This window comes from Aplosporella prunicola (genome assembly GCF_010093885.1).
Source record: "Aplosporella prunicola CBS 121167 unplaced genomic scaffold K452scaffold_6, whole genome shotgun sequence".
In the NCBI taxonomy this organism is placed as follows: Eukaryota; Fungi; Ascomycota; class Dothideomycetes; order Botryosphaeriales; family Aplosporellaceae; genus Aplosporella; species Aplosporella prunicola.
In genome coordinates, this window is record NW_022983534.1 from 19320 (window position 1) to 37468 (window position 18149).

General features: G+C 56.0%; 7 protein-coding genes across 7 annotated transcripts; 1 reads left to right on the plus strand and 6 right to left on the minus strand.

The window, feature by feature from the left end:
• Positions 1 to 1728: 1728 nt before the first annotated feature.
• Positions 1729 to 2271, minus strand: K452DRAFT_206346 (uncharacterized protein; the record flags this gene model as incomplete). Its single annotated transcript, XM_033536108.1, has 1 exon — positions 1729 to 2271. A coding segment is annotated over one exon (543 nt), but the record flags the coding sequence as incomplete, so codon positions are not given.
• Positions 2254 to 3278, minus strand: K452DRAFT_140963 (uncharacterized protein). Its single transcript, XM_033535408.1, has 2 exons — positions 2371 to 3278; positions 2254 to 2271 (listed from the first exon to the last, which is right to left on the minus strand). Exon 1 carries the CDS (start codon positions 3137 to 3139, stop codon positions 2657 to 2659), a length of 483 nt encoding a protein of 160 aa, XP_033400076.1. The 5' UTR covers positions 3140 to 3278; the 3' UTR covers positions 2254 to 2271; positions 2371 to 2656.
• A 1657-nt stretch (positions 3279 to 4935) lies between these two features.
• K452DRAFT_222868 (uncharacterized protein) lies at positions 4936 to 6701 on the plus strand (the record flags this gene model as incomplete). The annotated part of the gene is made up of 5 exons (XM_033536580.1): positions 4936 to 5323; positions 5407 to 5603; positions 5658 to 5716; positions 5766 to 5978; positions 6056 to 6701. The coding sequence occupies 5 exons, from the start codon at positions 4936 to 4938 to the stop codon at positions 6699 to 6701; spliced, it is 1503 nt and encodes a 500-aa protein (XP_033400077.1).
• A 166-nt stretch (positions 6702 to 6867) lies between these two features.
• K452DRAFT_141022 (uncharacterized protein) lies at positions 6868 to 7988 on the minus strand. The gene is made up of 2 exons (XM_033535409.1): positions 7565 to 7988; positions 6868 to 7464 (listed from the first exon to the last, which is right to left on the minus strand). The coding sequence occupies exons 1-2, from the start codon at positions 7822 to 7824 to the stop codon at positions 7080 to 7082; spliced, it is 645 nt and encodes a 214-aa protein (XP_033400078.1). The 5' UTR covers positions 7825 to 7988; the 3' UTR covers positions 6868 to 7079.
• Positions 7989 to 9133: 1145 nt separating this feature from the next.
• Positions 9134 to 10196, minus strand: K452DRAFT_222702 (uncharacterized protein; the record flags this gene model as incomplete). Its single annotated transcript, XM_033536571.1, has 3 exons — positions 9134 to 9414; positions 9476 to 9864; positions 9928 to 10196. The coding sequence occupies 3 exons, from the start codon at positions 10194 to 10196 to the stop codon at positions 9134 to 9136; spliced, it is 939 nt and encodes a 312-aa protein (XP_033400079.1).
• Positions 10197 to 11159: 963 nt separating this feature from the next.
• On the minus strand, positions 11160 to 13410 carry K452DRAFT_222800 (uncharacterized protein; the record flags this gene model as incomplete). Its single annotated transcript, XM_033536574.1, has 6 exons — positions 11160 to 11950; positions 12012 to 12274; positions 12325 to 12528; positions 12582 to 13016; positions 13082 to 13153; positions 13292 to 13410. The coding sequence occupies 6 exons, from the start codon at positions 13408 to 13410 to the stop codon at positions 11160 to 11162; spliced, it is 1884 nt and encodes a 627-aa protein (XP_033400080.1).
• Positions 13411 to 13929: 519 nt separating this feature from the next.
• Positions 13930 to 15541, minus strand: K452DRAFT_284686 (uncharacterized protein). Its single transcript, XM_033539988.1, has 3 exons — positions 15220 to 15541; positions 15026 to 15167; positions 13930 to 14974 (listed from the first exon to the last, which is right to left on the minus strand). Exons 1-3 carry the CDS (start codon positions 15415 to 15417, stop codon positions 14022 to 14024), a joined length of 1293 nt encoding a protein of 430 aa, XP_033400081.1. The 5' UTR covers positions 15418 to 15541; the 3' UTR covers positions 13930 to 14021.
• Between the last annotated feature and the right edge of the window lie 2608 nt (positions 15542 to 18149).

An 18149-nucleotide genomic window follows, 5' to 3' on the forward strand; every position in this document is an offset into this window, starting at 1 on the left:
TGCTTTGTACATAGCCTCTATCAGTTGTGAATCATCACTGTTTTCCTCTCCCTTTCACACGACACTGTTTGTGTAGATCATTCGTTGTCACTCATTCTATCAAAGCAGCATAGCAAACACGTCTGCGGCTTGCTAAGCGCCCGATTATCTATGTATCGCTTCACAGATTCGCATGAACTTGGCACCGAATTACAGGGAAATTGATCCTTGCAACAAGTTAACAGCTTTTCTCTATTTCGGCGCTCCCGCGGCAGAGGAGCAGTACATCAGCAACACTCAACCCATTGACAAATTCACCTTTAACATGCTCCAGAGGGACCAATCAAGCTTGAATAGATACAGTAGCTCATAAAGCTGCTAGAGCTACAACGCCTTTCCTGAAAACCGTCATGGAGAGTAACAGTAACAGAATTTTCGCTACCACCCAAGGGCCAAGGCGACTTCAGCTGCACGCTCCAGCGTAGGGATTACTCGATGTTTCCCAGACGATTCTTTGCCCAAAGTAGATATATAGACGGGCGGTTCCACTTTGCGGATATGCCACCCCAAATACGCGGTTAGTACTGGAACCGTCCCACCTGCAAAAGCCACTACCTCCTAATCCGAGCAGGCAGAGCACCACCTACCGCCATCTCCAGTGGTCTTTTCCCGCCTACCATCCGCACAGATTCTATTACCTACCTGGTTCTCCAACTCCCGCGCTTGTGAGTGAAAGCCGAACGGCGCTTTCTCCGCAGCGACGTACGTGGGTAGACGGCGCGCCGGGTCGCGCTGCGAGCATCATGTATATTATGTATGGTCGGACCGGGTGAAAGAATGGAAGAGAATTCAAAATAGCGGCAGTAGTTAGCGCGGGAAAACGGGTGTGGGGACGCATAACGACGAAAAGGTGAGCCTTGCTTCGCTAGGGGCGTGCAACGTGACGTGGTAGGTAGAAGCGACGGTTCCGTTTCCTTTTTCCCGGAGAATGTCAATGAAGCACGTACGTTGCTGGACAGCTGAGTTTGAGTTTGCAGAGCCGGTGGTGCGGCCACAGCGTCGCACGGCTAGCGTATGTATGCAAGGAGCGTCTACGTGTCTAGATGTTCAGTTGTGTACATACTGTAGGTACTGTGTGTGCGTGCTAAGGTAGGTAGGTGGGTCGTTCTTTTTCACTGCGCTGGCTGCGCTGCGCGTGCGGCGTGCGTCGCGTTACGGCATGGCGTATGTACATGTGTATGTATATATGTATATATGTATGTAAGGCGTAAGTGGTGCTCGTGCATAGGTACAAAGAGATTAAATATATAGCTAGCTACGGAACATGCTATCTGGGTAAAAATGGCGATTTCTCGTGGTATCGTCATCGTCATCATCAGGGGGTATACGTACAAAAAAAGCGAACCGGAACCAGGCAGCGACGTCGACTCCAAAGCCAACAACCCACCCTCCTTCATAAAGCATAGCACGCACGCATCAATCCGACACCTCGGTGCCCATGTTTGAGCTGCGCACCGACACGGACGTCTTGACGTGGATCGCGCCCTCGACAATACACTCCCTGCTCTCAGCGTCGTCGAACGTCCCGCCGGCGGCACTGACGGTGCGGCGCAAGCGGCGCTCGCGCTCGCGCTCGACGCGGCTCAAGCGATACGGCTCGCCGTGGATGTCGCCCATGCCTGCCCCCGCCCCCGCCATCCCGCGCCGGCGACTCGCAGAGGCCTGCTTGGAGCTGGCCAGGCGCGGAATCACTCTTGCCAGGAGCCAGCGCAGGGACGGCAGGCACGTGCACACGAGCCCGACGCTGGCCTCGACATAGGACCACAGGAAGGCCGGGGCCGAGTCCCACGTTGGGTCGCGCGCGGCGCGGGTGCTGGCGACCATGGCCTTCATGCGGATGCCGCTGGCGGCGCAGACGAACAGGCCGAGGGCGAAGAGGACGGCGAGGCCGGCGCGCTTGGCGCGGTTCATCTGCAGGCGCTGGATGAAGGGCGCGGGGAGGAAGGAGACCCAGATGTCTGTCAGCGTGTTCACGCCGGCCCAGGACCAGCGGAACGGCGCGTTCGCTATGCAGTGCCCCGGTAGGGCCTTGTCCCAGTTTTTGGCCACCGGGATGCACTCGAGGATGGTGGCGAGGATGAAGCTGAAGGAGCTGGCGATGACCACCACGATGGAGGCGAGGCAGATGGGGCGGAAGGGCGTGAATTGGAAGACGCGGAGGTAGAGGAGCAGGAAGGCCAGCTTGTTGAAGCAAATGACGAGCTTGTAGAAGATTTGGAAGAGGTAGAAGTACTGCAACGAGGTTAGTTTTGTACGCGCGTGCGTAGTGTGGACAGTACATGGGAATTTGGCGTTTAAGGGGTGCGGAGCATGCGCTAGGTGGGTACTCACCAGCAAAGCCTTCTGCTTGTCCCCGCCCGCGGCCGCAATGTCCTTTCCTCGCAGGCCGAACCCGTTCTGCACCGCCAAGCAGGAAATGACCGTGATGACGATCAAAAACGTCTGGCACACGTCAGTGTCAGTGTTTCTCCCCCCCGCCGGGGCACTGGCGAAGGTAGGTAGGTAGTAGTTTAGGAGTTTAACCAGTTCCGCGCAACAACCACAAAAAAAAAAAAAAAATAAATAAATAAAAAATAAAAATAAACGCAGGGAAACAGCAGACGTACATTCGACAGCATCACCATGACCTCCTCGCGCCCCAGCCACCCGCGCCGGTGATAGATCGACGCAATGCGCGTCGCGACCAGCGCCGTCGCAAACGACGCCAGCGAGATGGACACGCCGGTGATGTAGCGCTCCTGCCCATCAAACGCCTCCATAATGACGACAATAATGTGATTTCGCTTTTGCTTTTGCGTTCGATGTCGCTATTCGCGTCCAGGTGTTCAAAAAAAAAAAAAAAAATAAATAAATGAATAAATAACGACGTCAATATCAACAACAACAACAACAACAACGACGACGACGACGACAAGACGACGCCGGCAGCGGGGAGTGTTTGGGCCGGCACAGCAGTTCCGGGGCTCTTCCTTTCCTTTTTCTTTTCTTTTCTTTCCTTTTCGTTGCGTTTCGTTTCGCACGAGCGCGAGCGTGCGTGCAGCCAGCAGCCAGCAAGCAGCAAGCAGCAGCAGCAGGTCGACGGGATAGCTGGCCATGCCATATGCGCGACCCGGGCTGCTTCTAAGCCTTTCGTGCGCCTTTTGGGGTTGCTTTGGCTTGGCCTTGCGAGCAGGCTCAGGGCGCACAGGAAACGCCACTGTCGGAGCAAGCGAGCGGCCGAGCGAGCTGGTGCGTGTCTGCTGTGCTATGGCATGGCATTGGCATGGCTGACGGAATGACGGACTGACTGAATGAATGAAATGCTGCCTGTTGTAGAACACTGCTGCTGGTGTTCCGTAAGCCTGCCACGCTGCTCCTGCTGCTTGCTGCTGCGGATTGATGCGGCTCCCGGGATCCGGGTTCTTGGCTGTGGGCAGGCTTGAACCCAGTTTCTATCGAGCTTCAAGCAAGCAAGCTCCCAGCCCAGCGCGTGCGAGTCGATGGCCACTTACTTGCTCAGTTGCCTACACACATGCACACAGATCCACGCACCGCTGTTTTCTTTTTTTTTTTTCTCTCCGACCGACTCCCCCAAGACGCGGCAGCCACGCGGCTACAGAGCCCCAAAAGCCCGGCGGCAGTTGGCAGGGCGAAAAAGCGAGCGAGAGAGAGAGAGAGAGAGGGAGAAAAAGCTCCGCCACCACGCCCCAGGTCCTCAGACCTTGCCACTGCCGACCGGCAGCATTCCGCGGCGGCGCCGGCTCTCGCGCGCAGGGTGGTACGGCAGGGCGTTTCGGGCTGGTGTGCGGAGCGGAGTGGCTGCGCGCTGGGAAGATGGTTGCGTGGGGAGGTGCTTGTGTACCTACAGATTACCTACCCTGTCTGCTCCTGTGTACCCCACGATTTCCTCGCTTAAGTAACCAAGAGCGGGAGCGGGAGCAAAGCACGACTTTGACGTCGCTGGGTTGAATGAATCCTCCTCTTCTTTTGCACTTGTGCTTTTGCTATCGAAAGACTTTTCGTTCTTGCTTGCTCATGCTGAAACGCGGCCAGACCGCGCGTCCGGGTCAGCAGTCGCACTCACTCATCAGGTCGCACAGAGCCTCGCACAAGGGTGCCACGACAAAGCACGCTTGCCCATCCACCCATCTCCGACGCGCCGGCACTGCACTCTGCACGTGCGGCACAGAACAGAAACTGAACGACATACACACACACACTGTACACTGCACACATTAGGTACTCACATACTCTCTTGTTCTTACCGTCACCGTTCCACCGTCTTCCCACATAGCTGCTCATGCTGACGCGGATGCTGATGCTGTGACGACGACCGACGACGACGACCACGCCATCATGCCACTGCTTGTATGTAGCCGCTATGTGACAGAAAAGAAGCGAGCTTGGCTCGCGCGCCCTGCTGCACCTCGACCGTTGCGCTGCGTGGCCTTTTCCCCGCCGGCAACGCTCTAGGTCTTTACCACGGCGGGCCATTCCTGGCTCCCAAGGAGATAAAAAAGTTGGTAGCGGCAGCAGCGTCGACATGGCTGCCACGCTGGTTCTAGGCCGTCCATCCCGCGCCGCGCCGCGCCTCCCTAGGTACTTACCTACCGTACCTGCTTGCCGCGCGTGGGCGCCGTGGTAGTAGTTGTCGTGGTGGTGGTAGTAGTAGTAGCGATGGTGGTGATGTGTCGACGCCAGACAGCCAGCCAGACAGCGCGCCCTTGCATCCCACGCTTCCCGCACAGCATGAGGCGCACCGCGCAGTGGCGACGACTACCACGTCCCCCCCTCCCTCCCCCTACCCACCAGCTTTTTAACCCGGCTCGCTCGACACGCGCGACAAGTGGCCCTCATATATACCCCCCTCCCTCAAAGTCTCCGACCGTTACACGGCTCCGGCGACCGAGAATACCCATGGATTCGAAAAAGGATGCTGCCGTCGTCGACGAGCAGCTGGCGCCGCCCTCACCCTCGTCCTCTACCGTCAGCACATCGCACCCCGCCGCCACCACCACCGCGCTGCCTCTGGACCGCAGAACCATCGAGCGCCGAATCCTGCGCAAGCTCGACTTCCAGGTCATCCCGCTGCTCTTCTTCCTCTTCCTCATCTCCTTCATCGACCGCAGCAACATCGGCAACGCAAAGATCCAGGGTCTCGACAAGTCGCTCCGCCTCCATGGCAACCAGTACAACATGGCCGTCATGGTCTTCACCCTCGCCTACGTCATCTTCGGCGTCCCCGCCAATCTGGTCTTCAAGAAGACGGGCCCCAAGTCCCTGAGCGTCATGATTTGCCTTTGGGGTCAGTGGCATGAACACCCCCCTTCCCCGATCGTCCGTGCTTTTCGCGCCGCTGCAGGACTGACTCTCCCCTCCCGCTTGCAGGTTTGACCGTTGTCGGCCAGGGCTTGACCCAGAGCTATGCTGGCTTGGTCGCCTGTCGTTTCCTTGAGGGTATCTGCGAGGCGGGCTTTGTCCCCGGGTGCGCCTATTTGATTGGCTCGTATTACAAGAGAGACGAGTTCCTGAAGCGGTACACCGTCTTCTTCAGCGCGGCCATCATCAGCGGCGCCTTTAATGGGGTAGGTAAAATTCTCCGACGTGCGGCGGGCTAGGGCTGACCACCTATGGGACAGCTGCTTGCGAGCCTCATCGCCAAGATGGACGGCATTGGTGGATATGAAGGCTGGAGATGGTGAGCTCTGCGAGCGACAGGAATCCCCCGACCCCACTAACACCGATAGGATCTTCATCATCGAAGGCCTCTTCACCGTCGTTGCCAGCTTTTTCTCCATCTTCATGATTGTCCCCTTCCCCGAACAGAGCACGTTGTTCACGCCCGAGGAAAAGGCCGTGCTCCTGGCTCGCATTAGAGAGGATGGCGCCCACGTCGCGCACGATGTCATGACGCCGAAGCGGGCCATCAAATACCTGCTTGACTGGAAGATCTGGTTAGCGTAAGTCACCCACCTAGCCCTGCCCACGCATCCCTCTCCCACCCACTATCATCCCGTGCACTCGCTCACACCAGCAGCGTCATCGCCTACATGGGCGCCGAAGAGAATGCCGCCTCCGTCATCTCGTTCCAGCCCTCGGTGCTGCACGGGCTCGGCTACACGGCCACCCAAGCCCAAGTCCACAGCATCCCCATCTACGCCGCCTCGTTCGTCTTCTCCCTCGCCTGCGCGTACGTCAGCGAGCGCCTGCGCCAGCGCTACCTCTTCGGGCTGCTGGGCACCGTCGTCAGCATCGTCGGCCTCGCTATCGAGATCGCCCAGCCCCGCAACGCCGACCCTAATCTCCGCTACATGGGCATGTTCTTCGTGACCGCGGGCCCGTACCTGACCATGCCCATCACCGTCGTCTGGCTCGCCATCAACGTCGGTAAGGGCTACAAGCGCACCGTCGCGTTTGCGTGCGTCATCGCCCTCGGCAACTGCGGCGCCTTTGTCGCGGCAAACGTCTTCATCACCCGCGAGGAGCCCCGCTATCGCACCGGCTTCAGCACGAACTTGGGGTTTGTGTGCCTCTCGGCTGTCGCGCAGACGGCTATGTATGTGGGCCTGAAGTGGGAGAATGCGCGCAGGGACCGCCGCAGGAAGGAGTTGCCGGCCGTGCTGGACGAGAAGGCCTTTGAGGATCTGGGCGACATGCATCCGGATTTTAGGTACCAGCTGTGATTGATTGGCGGCCGTGGTGGTGTTTGCGGGGCGAAGACGTGCGTTCGTCTGTCGGCTGCGTGTTTGCTCGTTATAAATGCAGCTTTTTTTTTTTTTTTTTTTTTTTTTTTTTTTTTTTTTTTTTTTTTTTTTTTTTTTTTTTTTTTTTTTTTTTTTTTTTTTTTTTTTTTTTTTTTTTTTTTTTTTTTTTTTTTTTTTTTTTTTTTTTTTTTTTTTTTTTTGCTTTCTTTTTCGCTCTTCCTCTTGCCTTTTCTTTTTCTTTTTCTTTTTCTTTCTTTTTTTCTCTTTCTCTTTCATTTCCGACTTGCTGGGGGGTCGTCGCTCGCATGTGCACGGATGTACCTTGTATGCTCCGTTGAGAATCTCCGCGCCGGAACATCATGTATGTACGCACGGGGAAAAGGCAAAGGGTAGCGGTGGGGTGGGGTGAGGTGTGCGGAGGAAAGAAGGAAGGAAAAGAAACAACGAGGCCAGAGGGAAGTGGAGTGAAATGAAGTGGTAATACCCGGCAAACGAAAATATTAGGCAGGCTGGCAGAAAGGCAGGCAGTATAAACAAACAAACAACAGACGGAAAAACGTAAAGAGCCAAGAGAAAGTCAAAGAAAGACAACAAGCTCGCTCGCTCACCCACCCAAACACAAACCAGACCAGACTTACCGCCCGCGCGCGCGCGTGCTACACGCACGTATACATATATATACCTCCCTACCCACCCACCGTCCCTCTTCTTGGACCCCACCCCACTCGCTGCCTGAACTGGGCTGGCAAGATCGTCAGTCAGCCGCACCGCACTGCACCGCACGCTCGCGTCCAGCCATCAGTTTTTCAGCCCCGGGGCTGCCACTCGCAAGCCTCACTCACGAAAAGAACATGCATCTGTTTGGTGCAGATGGATAGATGGCTGAGACATGCCTCGTGCTGCCCTGCCCGGGGCATGGGCGTGGTTGGCCTCGTCCCCCGCCGGGTCGCTGGCCGGCGCGCCGCGGCACGTGCTTCCAGTCTGCTTTTCTGCTTGCTGGCCTGGCCGGGCGGTCGGTGTGCCGCGTCTGGTCTGGTTTGGTCTGGTTTGGTCTGGTCTGATTTGCCGGTGCGTGGGTATGTATTGCTACGGCTTCGTACATGCGTACATGCGTGCATGCGGTGCGGTGCGGTGCGGTGCGACAATGGCGGCGATGTAGGTTAGCTCGTTAGGTAATTACATAGAGTACGGAGTACGGAAAAAGAAAAAACAGCCTTCAAGCGAGGGGGCACGGCATGCATGGAGGAGGCGCCACGCGCGTCAGGGTGGGCTTTTTGGGCGATTGGTTTGTGTGTGCGTGACGGTGGAGATGTTGTGCGTCCTCGCTTGTAGGTAAGTTGTACTGTACTGTACGAGTGTGTGAGCAGGAGCAGAACGACGATGCCTGGTGACGACGATGACGGTGTTGATGCTGATGCTGATGATGGGCGATGGGGGAGGGGGAGAAGCGAAGAAGTCGCGCTGGCCAGCCGCCTCGCGTACGGGTACGGGCGCGCCGACGTCCCTGTCGTGTACCTTCGCCTACACTCGCACCGTGCCATCACGCGCGCGCTGTCGTGCTGCCTTTGTTGATCGACTTGGTTTCTGGGTCTGTGTGTGCCGCTGAAATGGCGGGTTCTTACCTAGCTGAGACTGCTAATGTCGAGCTAAGCGCGCTGTGTTCGGCGGCCGCTGAGCGAGTGCGGTGGGTGGAGATGAGATGGAACGGCATGCCTTGGTAGGTTATCATAAGCGGTTGAGGAGAGCATAACTGACCCAGCTAGGCATCCAAGGTCGTGCGATTGTCGAGCGTCAGCTCGTCGTCGATCACGTCGCTTCCAGAAACACACCAGCTGAGATCTGTGGCCGTCGTGTCACAATCCCAATTCCGATAACCATGACTTAGCTGGACGACGTCCGGACTAATAGAGAAAATATGAACCGGGTATACGGGACTATCCATCATTCACCGCGAACACGATAATTGCTAGCCAGGCTACTGATCGGCTCCGTTGGCGGCGGCATCGGGTCCCCAGGCTTGCATTAATCACGTCCCCCGACAGCAACACCATAGACTTTGCATTTGGTCAATGCTTTCATTTCCTCGAAAGAACTGAAGCGGGCCGGAACAGAGTCTCGTCTTTCTCCACGCATCTGGGGGCGAGAAACGTGAGTGTGCTGGCCCCCAACACCTTCTACTAACAAATACTAGGAAGTGGTTCCCAAAGCTCGGACTGCGCAGTCTCGTTGACAAAAATCTCGAATGCTTAAACCGTCTTTAGATCGTAATCCATTGACTGGTCCGGCAGAAATCTCTCTATAACTCCAAGGAAATGACCAGCCTGACAAAGGCCAACCCCTCTAACCAACCATCGATAACGCAAAAGAAACAACAAAAACCCCTCATTCACTCCTAGAGAAACCCCTCCTAACTAATTCCGCGCATCTTCAAGCTCCATTTCAGAGGAAGAAGCGTACACACTCTTCCTAACGGCTTTCTGCTGACGCGCCGCCTTGATCTCCGCCCACCTGCCACCAAAGCTGATACCAGGATGGAAAACAGTCAAACAAGCACACGCCAAAATGATCATGGGGCCCTCGAGAATCATGAAGATGACCTCATCGTTGGCCAGCTCGCCATTGAAGCCCTCATTGAGCTCTGCGACGCGGAAGCAGCAGCGAACGAAGATGAGGACGGTGGCGGCGGCGAGAGCTGATCGCACAAATCAGCAACACGGTCCAACCAAAAAACGACGACGAGAGGAAAAACTCACCAAAAAGAAACGCCTTGAACTTGAAGGTGCTCCGCAAGCCCGAAAACGACGAGTCCAACAACTCGCGCCTCCGGCTCAGGCGGAACGCGTACTCGGCACACAAGGCCATGAACAGGGCCAGCGACGCAACCTGCGCCGCCAAGCCGGCAATCATGATGTTGACGCCGGCGTCGGCGAGGTCGCGCTGGTCGTCGTCGGCCGTGGCGGTGATGGCGCCGCCCGCCGCCTGCAGCACCAGCGACAGGATGTCGAAGCTCACGAAGATGTACGTGTACGTGCGCGGCTGCAGGCGCGAGACGGCCTGGCTGTGCGCGACGATCAGCCGCCCGAGGCAGACGTAGATGGCTGCGGTGAGGAAGGCGGGGCCGATGGTGAGGCAGATGAGCTGTCTGTTGTGCACGTCAGTATCTCTGACCGACAAGAGAAAGAAAGAAAGAGGGAGTGCAACTCACTGCAGAAACGGATCAAACGGAAACGGGTTGAAGTGCAGCTGGATGCGCCCCACGTACCCGACTATCTCGAGCACGACGCCGCCCACCATCCCAACCAGGAACCCCCACGTCTTGTAGCGCACGCCGAAGCCCAGCTGCGCGAGCAGGATGAGCCCGAACAGCGCCGCGAACACGGCGTTCCCCGCCAGGCTGGGCACGTACGTGTACTGAGCCAGCTCGAGCGGGCAGGTCCCCAGCTTGCAGTCCGTCTCCGGGTCGAAGTCCGTCATGTTGACGGGGAGGGTGAAGTTGGAAGCCATGGCGCGCGCGCAGAAGCAGAACTCAAGACGATAGTAAAATCCGGCAAGCAGGACAGATCAGAGCAGATGCAACGACAGCGAGTGTATAGGTATTCGCGTAGAGAAAAGGTCAAATTAGGGAGCAGAAGCAGAGATGAGATGAGATGAAGAAGAACTGTGAGTCTGTCTGTAGTGCAAGCACCCCCAAACCAGCGCAGCGCCCTCGCCGTATTTATCACCAGCAGCAGCCCAGCCTCGTTGGCTTAACGCATTCCTCCCGGCAGGCTCGCATCCTCCAGAAAGCCAAAAGCCCCAAAGCCACAGCCCGCCCAGCAGCCCCCAACCCCAGCCCACCACCGCTTCCGCCGCCCTATCGCAACCCAAAGCATCCGCGGCGTACGGACACGGACACGGACAAGGGCGCGGAAGACCTTGTCCGTGCGGCTCCGTGCGGTGTAAGAAACGCAGCTGCCCCCAATCAGGCACTCCGCGCGCTCCCTGATTGGGCAGAGAAATGCGCGCTAGCCGCTTTGGGAAAGGGCGGCTTACGTTACTTTCGCTGGCTCAGCCTCCACTGCGCTGCGCGCTGCCGCGTGTGCGTGCGTGCGTGCTCAGCCTTTTCGCCAAGCGCGCTGCTGCTGGCTTGCTGGCTCGGTGGTGGATGTGCGCGGTCACGGTTTGGGGGGTGTGTTGCGAGGTAGGGCGTTGAGATGAGCTTTTGGATGGTTGGGCGGATCGCGACGTTTGCCGTTTTCGGTGCCGTCGTTTGGCAGCGAATGAATGGTCAAACGGCGTTCGTTGTGCTTCAGGATTATATATTATATGTATCAAAAACGACAAAACAAAAAAATGGTGGCAGAATCCGACACCCAAAACTCGAAGCCGCACTTGCACATGCATGCATGATCCAGGCTCTAGAACAGAACGCCACAAACCACCGTCCCCTCACCTCCCCTACGGATGCATCCACGGCCACCAATCCGAAAACATAAAATCCTCCGCCGCGTCTGGAAACACGTCCGCCATCCTGCCGCCATACTGCTCCCCGGGCAGCAAGCCCTGCCAGGGTCCCGCCGTGCCCGCGTCGAAGCCGTCGAGCGGCATCGCGCTGCCGGCTGAGCTGTCGTTGTTCGTCGTGGTGAAGAGGCCGTTTAGCGAGTGAGCGTATGCAGGCAATGGCGGTATAGTGCTCTGCGCGGCTGCTGCTGCCTGCGGCGCGTACGTTGGGGGCGGTGCTTCCGTCTGCGCTGCTGCTGCTGCTTCTTCTTCTCCTCCTCCTTCTTCTTCTGTTTCCGCAGGCGCAAAACTCCGCTCAAACCACGCCTGGATGCGCCGCCCGCGCTGCTGGTAATAGAAGAAGATGTCGCGCTCGCCGGCGTCGTCCACCTGCGCCGTCACGAGCGACCCGATGCGCTCTTGCAGGCGTTGCAGCACGCGCGGCAGGTCGAGCGCGTGGCGCAGCTCACTTGCTCGGTGGCTGGCTGCAGCGGATTTGTCGGTCGAGGCGATGGCGAACCGCGACGCGAGGGTTACGACGTAGCTGACTTGGATCCATTCGCTGTTGTTGAAGCAGACTTCGGCGCCCGCGGGCAGCGAGAAGTAGAAGGCCAGGAAGGAGTGCGCGGCCAAGAGGCCTGCGCAGAGGAGGTCTTGCTTTTGGGGCGGGGGGAGGGGGAGTGTGGGCGTGAAGAAGGCTTCTTGGCAGAGGAAGACTTCGGCCGTGTAGAAGCTTGTTAGGAGCAGTGCTGCGGCGCTGTCTGTTAGAGAGAGCAAACGGATATACCGTGGTTTGGCTTGACGTACCACTGCTGCCGCCCACGCTGGACGCTATTCGCGCTCGGAACGTCTCCAGCTCGGATCGCAAGTTGCTTATTAGAGCTTTGGCTTCGTGCGGTTCGCTCTCTAGCGAGGAAAGCCCCTCGGTCCTCTCGATGATGTGTTGAAGGCGGACGAGGTCGTGGAGGTACGTGTCGGCTGGATATTCATCCCGCTCGCGGAGAGAAAGACAGCAGTCTTCCATGTATTTGGAGTAAGGGAGTGGATTGTGTTTATGCAGAAGCTTAGAAACACTGGATAGGATTAGTTTGTAACCCTGTTCTGACACTAGAAGGAATCTAACCTCGAGGCAAGATAAAAACACCCTAAAAATGCTCGTTGCTCGTCCGATCCTAGCGAATTCGGCGCCGTAGGCGGGTCCCGGCTGCTGCCGAACCGAGTCTTCCACAGACTGACTGGCTTTCGATCGAGCCTGGAGTCTATGACAATGGAGATCGCAAGCTGCATGTATTGCGTATAACGCCGGGGTCTGGGGTGATACTGGCTCCTGGCTCAGGTATAAGTATCAAATACATTAGAACTAAATGAAGAAATACTCACCATGCGAGAAACACCAACAGCCCTTGAAGCATGTCCAGCGTCAATGTGCTGTCAGAAAGAATGCGTTCATTCACAGCCTTCTTGACCATCTCACCCAGCCTCCGCTGCGTAGGCATGTCGTCGAAAAGCGCGGCCGTCATGATCGCCAGGAACAGGAACGGCTTTACACGCCGCAGCTGCTCGGCCGCCGTGTCCGGAGGAACGACCACAAACGGGAAGTGTGGCGTCAACGCGGCCCTGTAGATCCGGAGCAGCCGCTCCGCAGAGGCTGGGCTAATGATGCCGGAATCAACGACATCGCCGGCCGTACTGTCCGTCACCAGCTGGTTCGGCGCGGGCCGAGCTGCCTGCGCCTCCTCTGTGCTCGGCTGCTGCTGCTGCTGCTGCTGGCTCTGCAGGAGCTGCTGCACTTGCGCCTCGAGCACCTCGATTCGCCTAGATAAGAAATGCGCTCAGCTCAGCAGGTCGACGCGCCAGATCCGGGCCGCGAACACACTCACACGTCCCGCTTTGCGGAGTTGCGCCGGCGCCGCGCGGGCCGGAACACGCAGTGTTTGTTCAGGCGGATGCATCTGCCGTGAGTGAGTGAGCGGCAGTGGTGGATCAGCGAGCGTGGCTGGCTGGCCGCCGGCGGACCGGAGCGGGACCCGGAGTCTTCCTGTCCTACTCCTACGGGCGTTCGGGTTTTCCGTCCTTATGTATGTACGTACCTGTCGCACGCGTCACGTTGCGGGTGCTTCACGCAGCGGATCTTCAGATGGAAGCAGTTCTGGCACGTCTTGGACAGGACCTGTGGCGTTGACGTCGTTGTTCCTTCGGGCGGCCCCATTTTAATCGCAGCGCACAGGAGAGCGGGCTCGGTGGGTTATAACGAGCGCAAGAATGTCGGCGACGTGTTTGACTTTCTCTCTCTCCTGCGAAAATAAGCGTCGACGGTTGGGGGCTAAATCCGCCCGCTGGAGGTGGGCTGTGCACCGAAGCGGCACAGCTGAGCCCTGCGGCTGCACATAGGCACCTACTCGTCACCCCTGCTGTCGTCGTCTTACAGCATCTATAGAGCCTGCCTGCGCTTTTTTCCGTTGCATCCTTTGCTTGGTTCAAAATATGTGGATCAGTCGCACGATGGCAGGGATCCAGCATGGTCAAAGACGCTTTCCTGTCCATAGCGACATGGACTAGCCTGATGCGAAAGAAGCTTATCCATATGCAAGAGCTAGATTCGACGTCCTTGGTCCTGAATGTTATGTTTATTATATAATTAGTGCCTCGGTTACAGCATGGTTTAAATCACTATCGATGAGCAAAACGGCAATCGATCGATCACTCATCACCTCGACAACAACAAGTCTGTCTTCCAATCCATTCGATTTGTTCGAAACGCTATTTATAACAAACTGCAATCATTAAATCTTGTAAGCATTGGGTATTCAGAAGCCGAGCTTAGTAGCTGACGGGCAGCTTGTCGCCCTTCTTGATGATGGTGACGTCACTAAGACCGTCCGCGCCGTCCTCGGCACCGGTGGAGACGCCACCCTGCGCAATCGCCATCTCGTTCGCATCGTCGTTGAAGGCCAAAAAGGCGGCCGTGAAGAAAGGAGCGCCGATGTAGCAGTTGTACTCTTCCAGGGTCAAGCTCAGACCGCAGACGTTGGGGTCGTTGTTGCTGTTGAAGTCGGAAATGCCGCGGACGTAGTTGCGGAGTGGAACCTTCACCGTGACGGGCTTGCCGGCCTCGCCCGTGAACGTGTAGTCAAACGTAGCGTCCTTGGGGATGCTGTCGCACGGCCCTTCGAAGGTAGGGAATCCGTCCTTCTCAACGAGGCCGGTGGCAGCGTAGAAGTCCTTGGCACTGACGGGCAGGCTTTCAGTGCCAAAGCCGGAGTCGACCAGGCAGCGCTTGACGTTCGACTCAGTCACGACCTTGACCGCCGTCTTCTTCGAGGGCTCCTTCACCGAGCTGACTTCCCACTTGGGGATCGTCACCCAGTAGCCGACCCCACCCTCCTCAGGCGGGTCGAGCGCAACCTTGACCAGGTCGCCCTCGTACTTGTTCTTGGGAACAGCACCAAAGAGAGCAGTGCCCTGGTACGTGCCGCGGACGTCCTCGGGGCCCTTGTCGAACCACAAGCTCATCGACGGCGTCTCAATAAGGCCACGGTCGAGCAGGTCGCCGCGGAAAGAAGGACCCTGCCCGTCCTCGGTCCTCGGGCTGATGCCGAGGATCGCCTTGTCGTACTCTGCGCCAGTGCAAGTCTGGGCCCTCTGCTTCAGGATCGTGTAGTTGGCAACCTCGACCCTCTGGTTCTCGAGGCTCGGGTACTTGGCGTTGCCGAAGTTGATCGTGTCATTGACGCTAAAGTGTGCCTCAACGATCTTGCCGTTGCCACCGTACGCTGGGATTGTTAGCGGTCGAGAAAACTGCGACAAAAGCTAGCTATGCTTACCGTATGCCCTGCTAGCGTCAACGGGCTTGGCAGCGGAAGTCGACTCCGGGTAGTTGAAGAATGGCTTGGGCTGCTCGGTGCAAGGACCGGGAGTCAGGAAGTAAGGGCTGCCGGAGTTGATGGTAGCATTGGGGCCGTAGACCTGTTTAGGTTAGTGATACTGCTTGATAATCGGATGCGTATTCTTCACTTACCCAGAAGTCGGCGCTTCCCAGATCAACGACAGTGTTGATGGGCTCCTGGGGCGGGTTCCCCCACGAAATGTTCGTTGAGATCTTGGGGTAGCCACCATACGAATAGGCGAGCGGGAGCATGGGAAGGGAAGCAGCCTTGGCCGCAGCGGCAGCAGGAGCAGCCGCCGCGAGGCCGGGAAGAAGCAGAAGCGGGAACATGATTTTAAATTCTAAGGAGAGGACTCCGACTGTTTCGAGAAAGGATTAAATGGCTGGTGAGGGTGGAAGACGAGTGTGCGGTGATGGCATTGGACGGGCTTTGTCGCAGGTATTTATCACTGAAGAACACGAAGGGCTTTGGCGGCTGTGTGACGTTCTTGAAGGCGATAGAGCCAGCACGACCCAGCTCTTCGTGTTGACCTTGTTCCTCTGAGCAGGGCTCTGTGGTGGGCTTCTTGACTCGGTATAGCATCGGGAGCGGCCTTCGCTAACGGTAAATTTAGCCACAGCCTAGGCACAGTCCGGCAAGTCGCTTCGCCTGGAAACGTTTTCCCACCGTCTCCCCCTCGTATTTACTATCAATCCGACACTCGTCCTAGCCCTGCCCGCCGTGGCAATACAACTCGACTCCGCTATCTTCAACGGGTCAAGCTTAGACTGAGCCACTATCCCTGCGACGACCGCGCCCTATTTTCGGCAAACCACCCGGCCCCTTGTCTTGCTAACCTGCAGCCCTACGGGAATTCGGAGAGGCAAAGCTCGGACAATCTAGCTATTGCGGCTTGAAGGTTGAAACAAACTCGCATAATAAGGTGCCTGCCGCACATCCATGATCGTGGCAATTTGTTTGACCGTAGCCCCTGAATGGCACTAGCTTGATGTTCTTGGATCGACCGTCGATCCGTGGAGTCTGTTGATAATCATGCCATGAGGCAAAGGCCACGGCGTTGCCCCGGCAGATACGGGAAGGTCATTGCATTCGTGAATCCCTACGTGCGTAGATTGTTGTAGGGCTACATTAAACATTTCGTCAGTTTTTGCTTCCAAGTTTTCAAATGCCAGAGTGACAGCGCTGGGCGCTCAACGTTGTTGGCTAACATATTACTCCGTACGTTCACAACATTTCGCTACAAGTTGTCCCGCGCATTGCTGAACTGCAGCTCTCCAGAAACTTTGGGAGATGTCTTTGCGATTTCGAGGCCTGGACGGGGCTATGCTCGCGCCTAAACGGCCTATCCGCTCTCCCGCCCGTCCCGCCCGGTGGGCCGTGGGGAAAGGAGACGCCGGCTCTCGGCCGAGTCACTAAGCCAAGTAAGCTTAACGCAGTGTCTCAGATGTTAGTGGCGATGGAACCTAAGCAGCACATTTGGGAATGCATCTTCCGAGCCGAGTGGTGGTGCACAATTGTATTCAAGGTAGGCAAACAAACTAGTGTGGGAAAACTGGCGGCGATGATTGATAGTAAAATCACGTTCGTATAAGCATGTATTAATTGAGCCACAGGTAGTAGCAGGTTCTCTCGTTGTACAGCTTCACAGCCAGTAGTGGCACCAGCGTGGTGTTGTAATGCATCTTCAACATCTTCAACTTTAGGGGCTGAAAAAGGCATTTAGAAATCCAGAACATTCAGCACCCACTTTGCACCATTGCTCTAGTGAACAAGGCGTCGTGACAGACTGGGTAAGCGGCGAGACGGTGGGACCATACGAAGCCGAGAAAAGGCATCCGTAAAGCATTGACGGGAAAGCACCAAATGCATTCGATGGACTGTGTTTCTAGAAACCCACACTAATATCTGACTATATTTCTCCGAATCTTCGTATAGCCGTATAGAGTATGATGAAAAACTTATATAATAGTCGGTTCAGCCTTCAGTCCAATACCTCACATCTGTTCAAATAAATCAACGATAATAAGAGCCAGTCAACTCTGTATTTATTTACAGTAATGCTCCGAATATGAAGCCGCAGTAGGCTCTATCTAAACTAAAAAGTTTATATCATCTTCGGTGTTTATAGCACTTAGTACTTTTTAACTTACCTATAAAAATAATCCCCCTAAATCGCCAACCCTAAGGGACAACGACAAATGCATAACGAGGTACTAGTAGGACTATTCCTTGCCCAATAGAATTAGGATACGGGTATTAGAGAAATACAAATAAGCTGAGGCAAAGCCTAAGAAAAGATCAAGGGAGGGCCTAATATATAATAGATTAAAGAGGCGCCGTAGCTTGCCCTGGGTATATTGTGAACTAAAACACGTACAAAAAGCCTTTACCCATGCCGTTTTCTATCTTTACATAACTGCACTCTAGTCTTGTCCCCTCGAAGAACCATCGCCATCGCATCTTCGATACCGTCTACAGTGAACATTTTTGGCCAATCAAGCCAAATACGCCACTGCTCATCCAAAGCTTTATCTACAACGGGCTATACCCGGGTGCTCCAGCCTCGTAGATACCGGCGTTCCTCAAAGCAGTGAACCAGGGCTGTGAAATGACCCAGGATTATCAATGCCATAGAATACTTCTGGAAAATTATTCCCGGAAGTTTTGAGGCATGATAGTAATCAGCACCTTGACGAGGCTCGAATCTCGATACTTAAGCTGCTCCGAGGTCATGCCAATAGGGTAACTGTTACAAATATTCAGACGAAAAACTTACTTTTAGGAGCGCTAGGACCCCGGCTCAACATCACCTGAAAGTGACAAGATTGTCCTCGAGAGCATCCAGTTTTTCAGAAAAACCTTGGGCGTCTGGGATACAATCCTGGCTACATCGGAAAGGTATATTAGAGATACCAAATCACTTTCTCAACGTTGTAGCCATGTAACACCATTCGTCTTATGACTTAATTCAGGCCTAACTGGGACGCAAACTCAGCGCGTACACCCAAGAACAAAGATTTATAGTCGTACGCGTGCTTCCCGGATTATTAGCAAGTAAATA

Bases quoted from the DNA above. Each gene is read 5' to 3' on its own strand.
- K452DRAFT_284686 (XM_033539988.1), bottom strand. From the start codon at position 15,417: ATGTTCCCGCTTCTGCTTCTTCCCGGCCTCGCGGCGGCTGCTCCTGCT. The intron at 15,168-15,219 runs GTAAGTGAAGAA...TAACCTAAACAG, and splicing joins TGGGAAGCGCCGACTTCTGG to GTCTACGGCCCCAATGCTAC. The intron at 14,975-15,025 runs GTAAGCATAGCT...TAACAATCCCAG, and splicing joins TGACGCTAGCAGGGCATACG to CGTACGGTGGCAACGGCAAG.
- K452DRAFT_141022 (XM_033535409.1), bottom strand. From the start codon at position 7,824: ATGTACGAAGCCGTAGCAATACATACCCACGCACCGGCAAATCAGACC. The intron at 7,465-7,564 runs GTGAGTGAGGCT...CGATCTTGCCAG, and splicing joins AACAGATGCATGTTCTTTTC to CCCAGTTCAGGCAGCGAGTG.
- K452DRAFT_140963 (XM_033535408.1), bottom strand. From the start codon at position 3,139: ATGGCATGGCCAGCTATCCCGTCGACCTGCTGCTGCTGCTTGCTGCTT.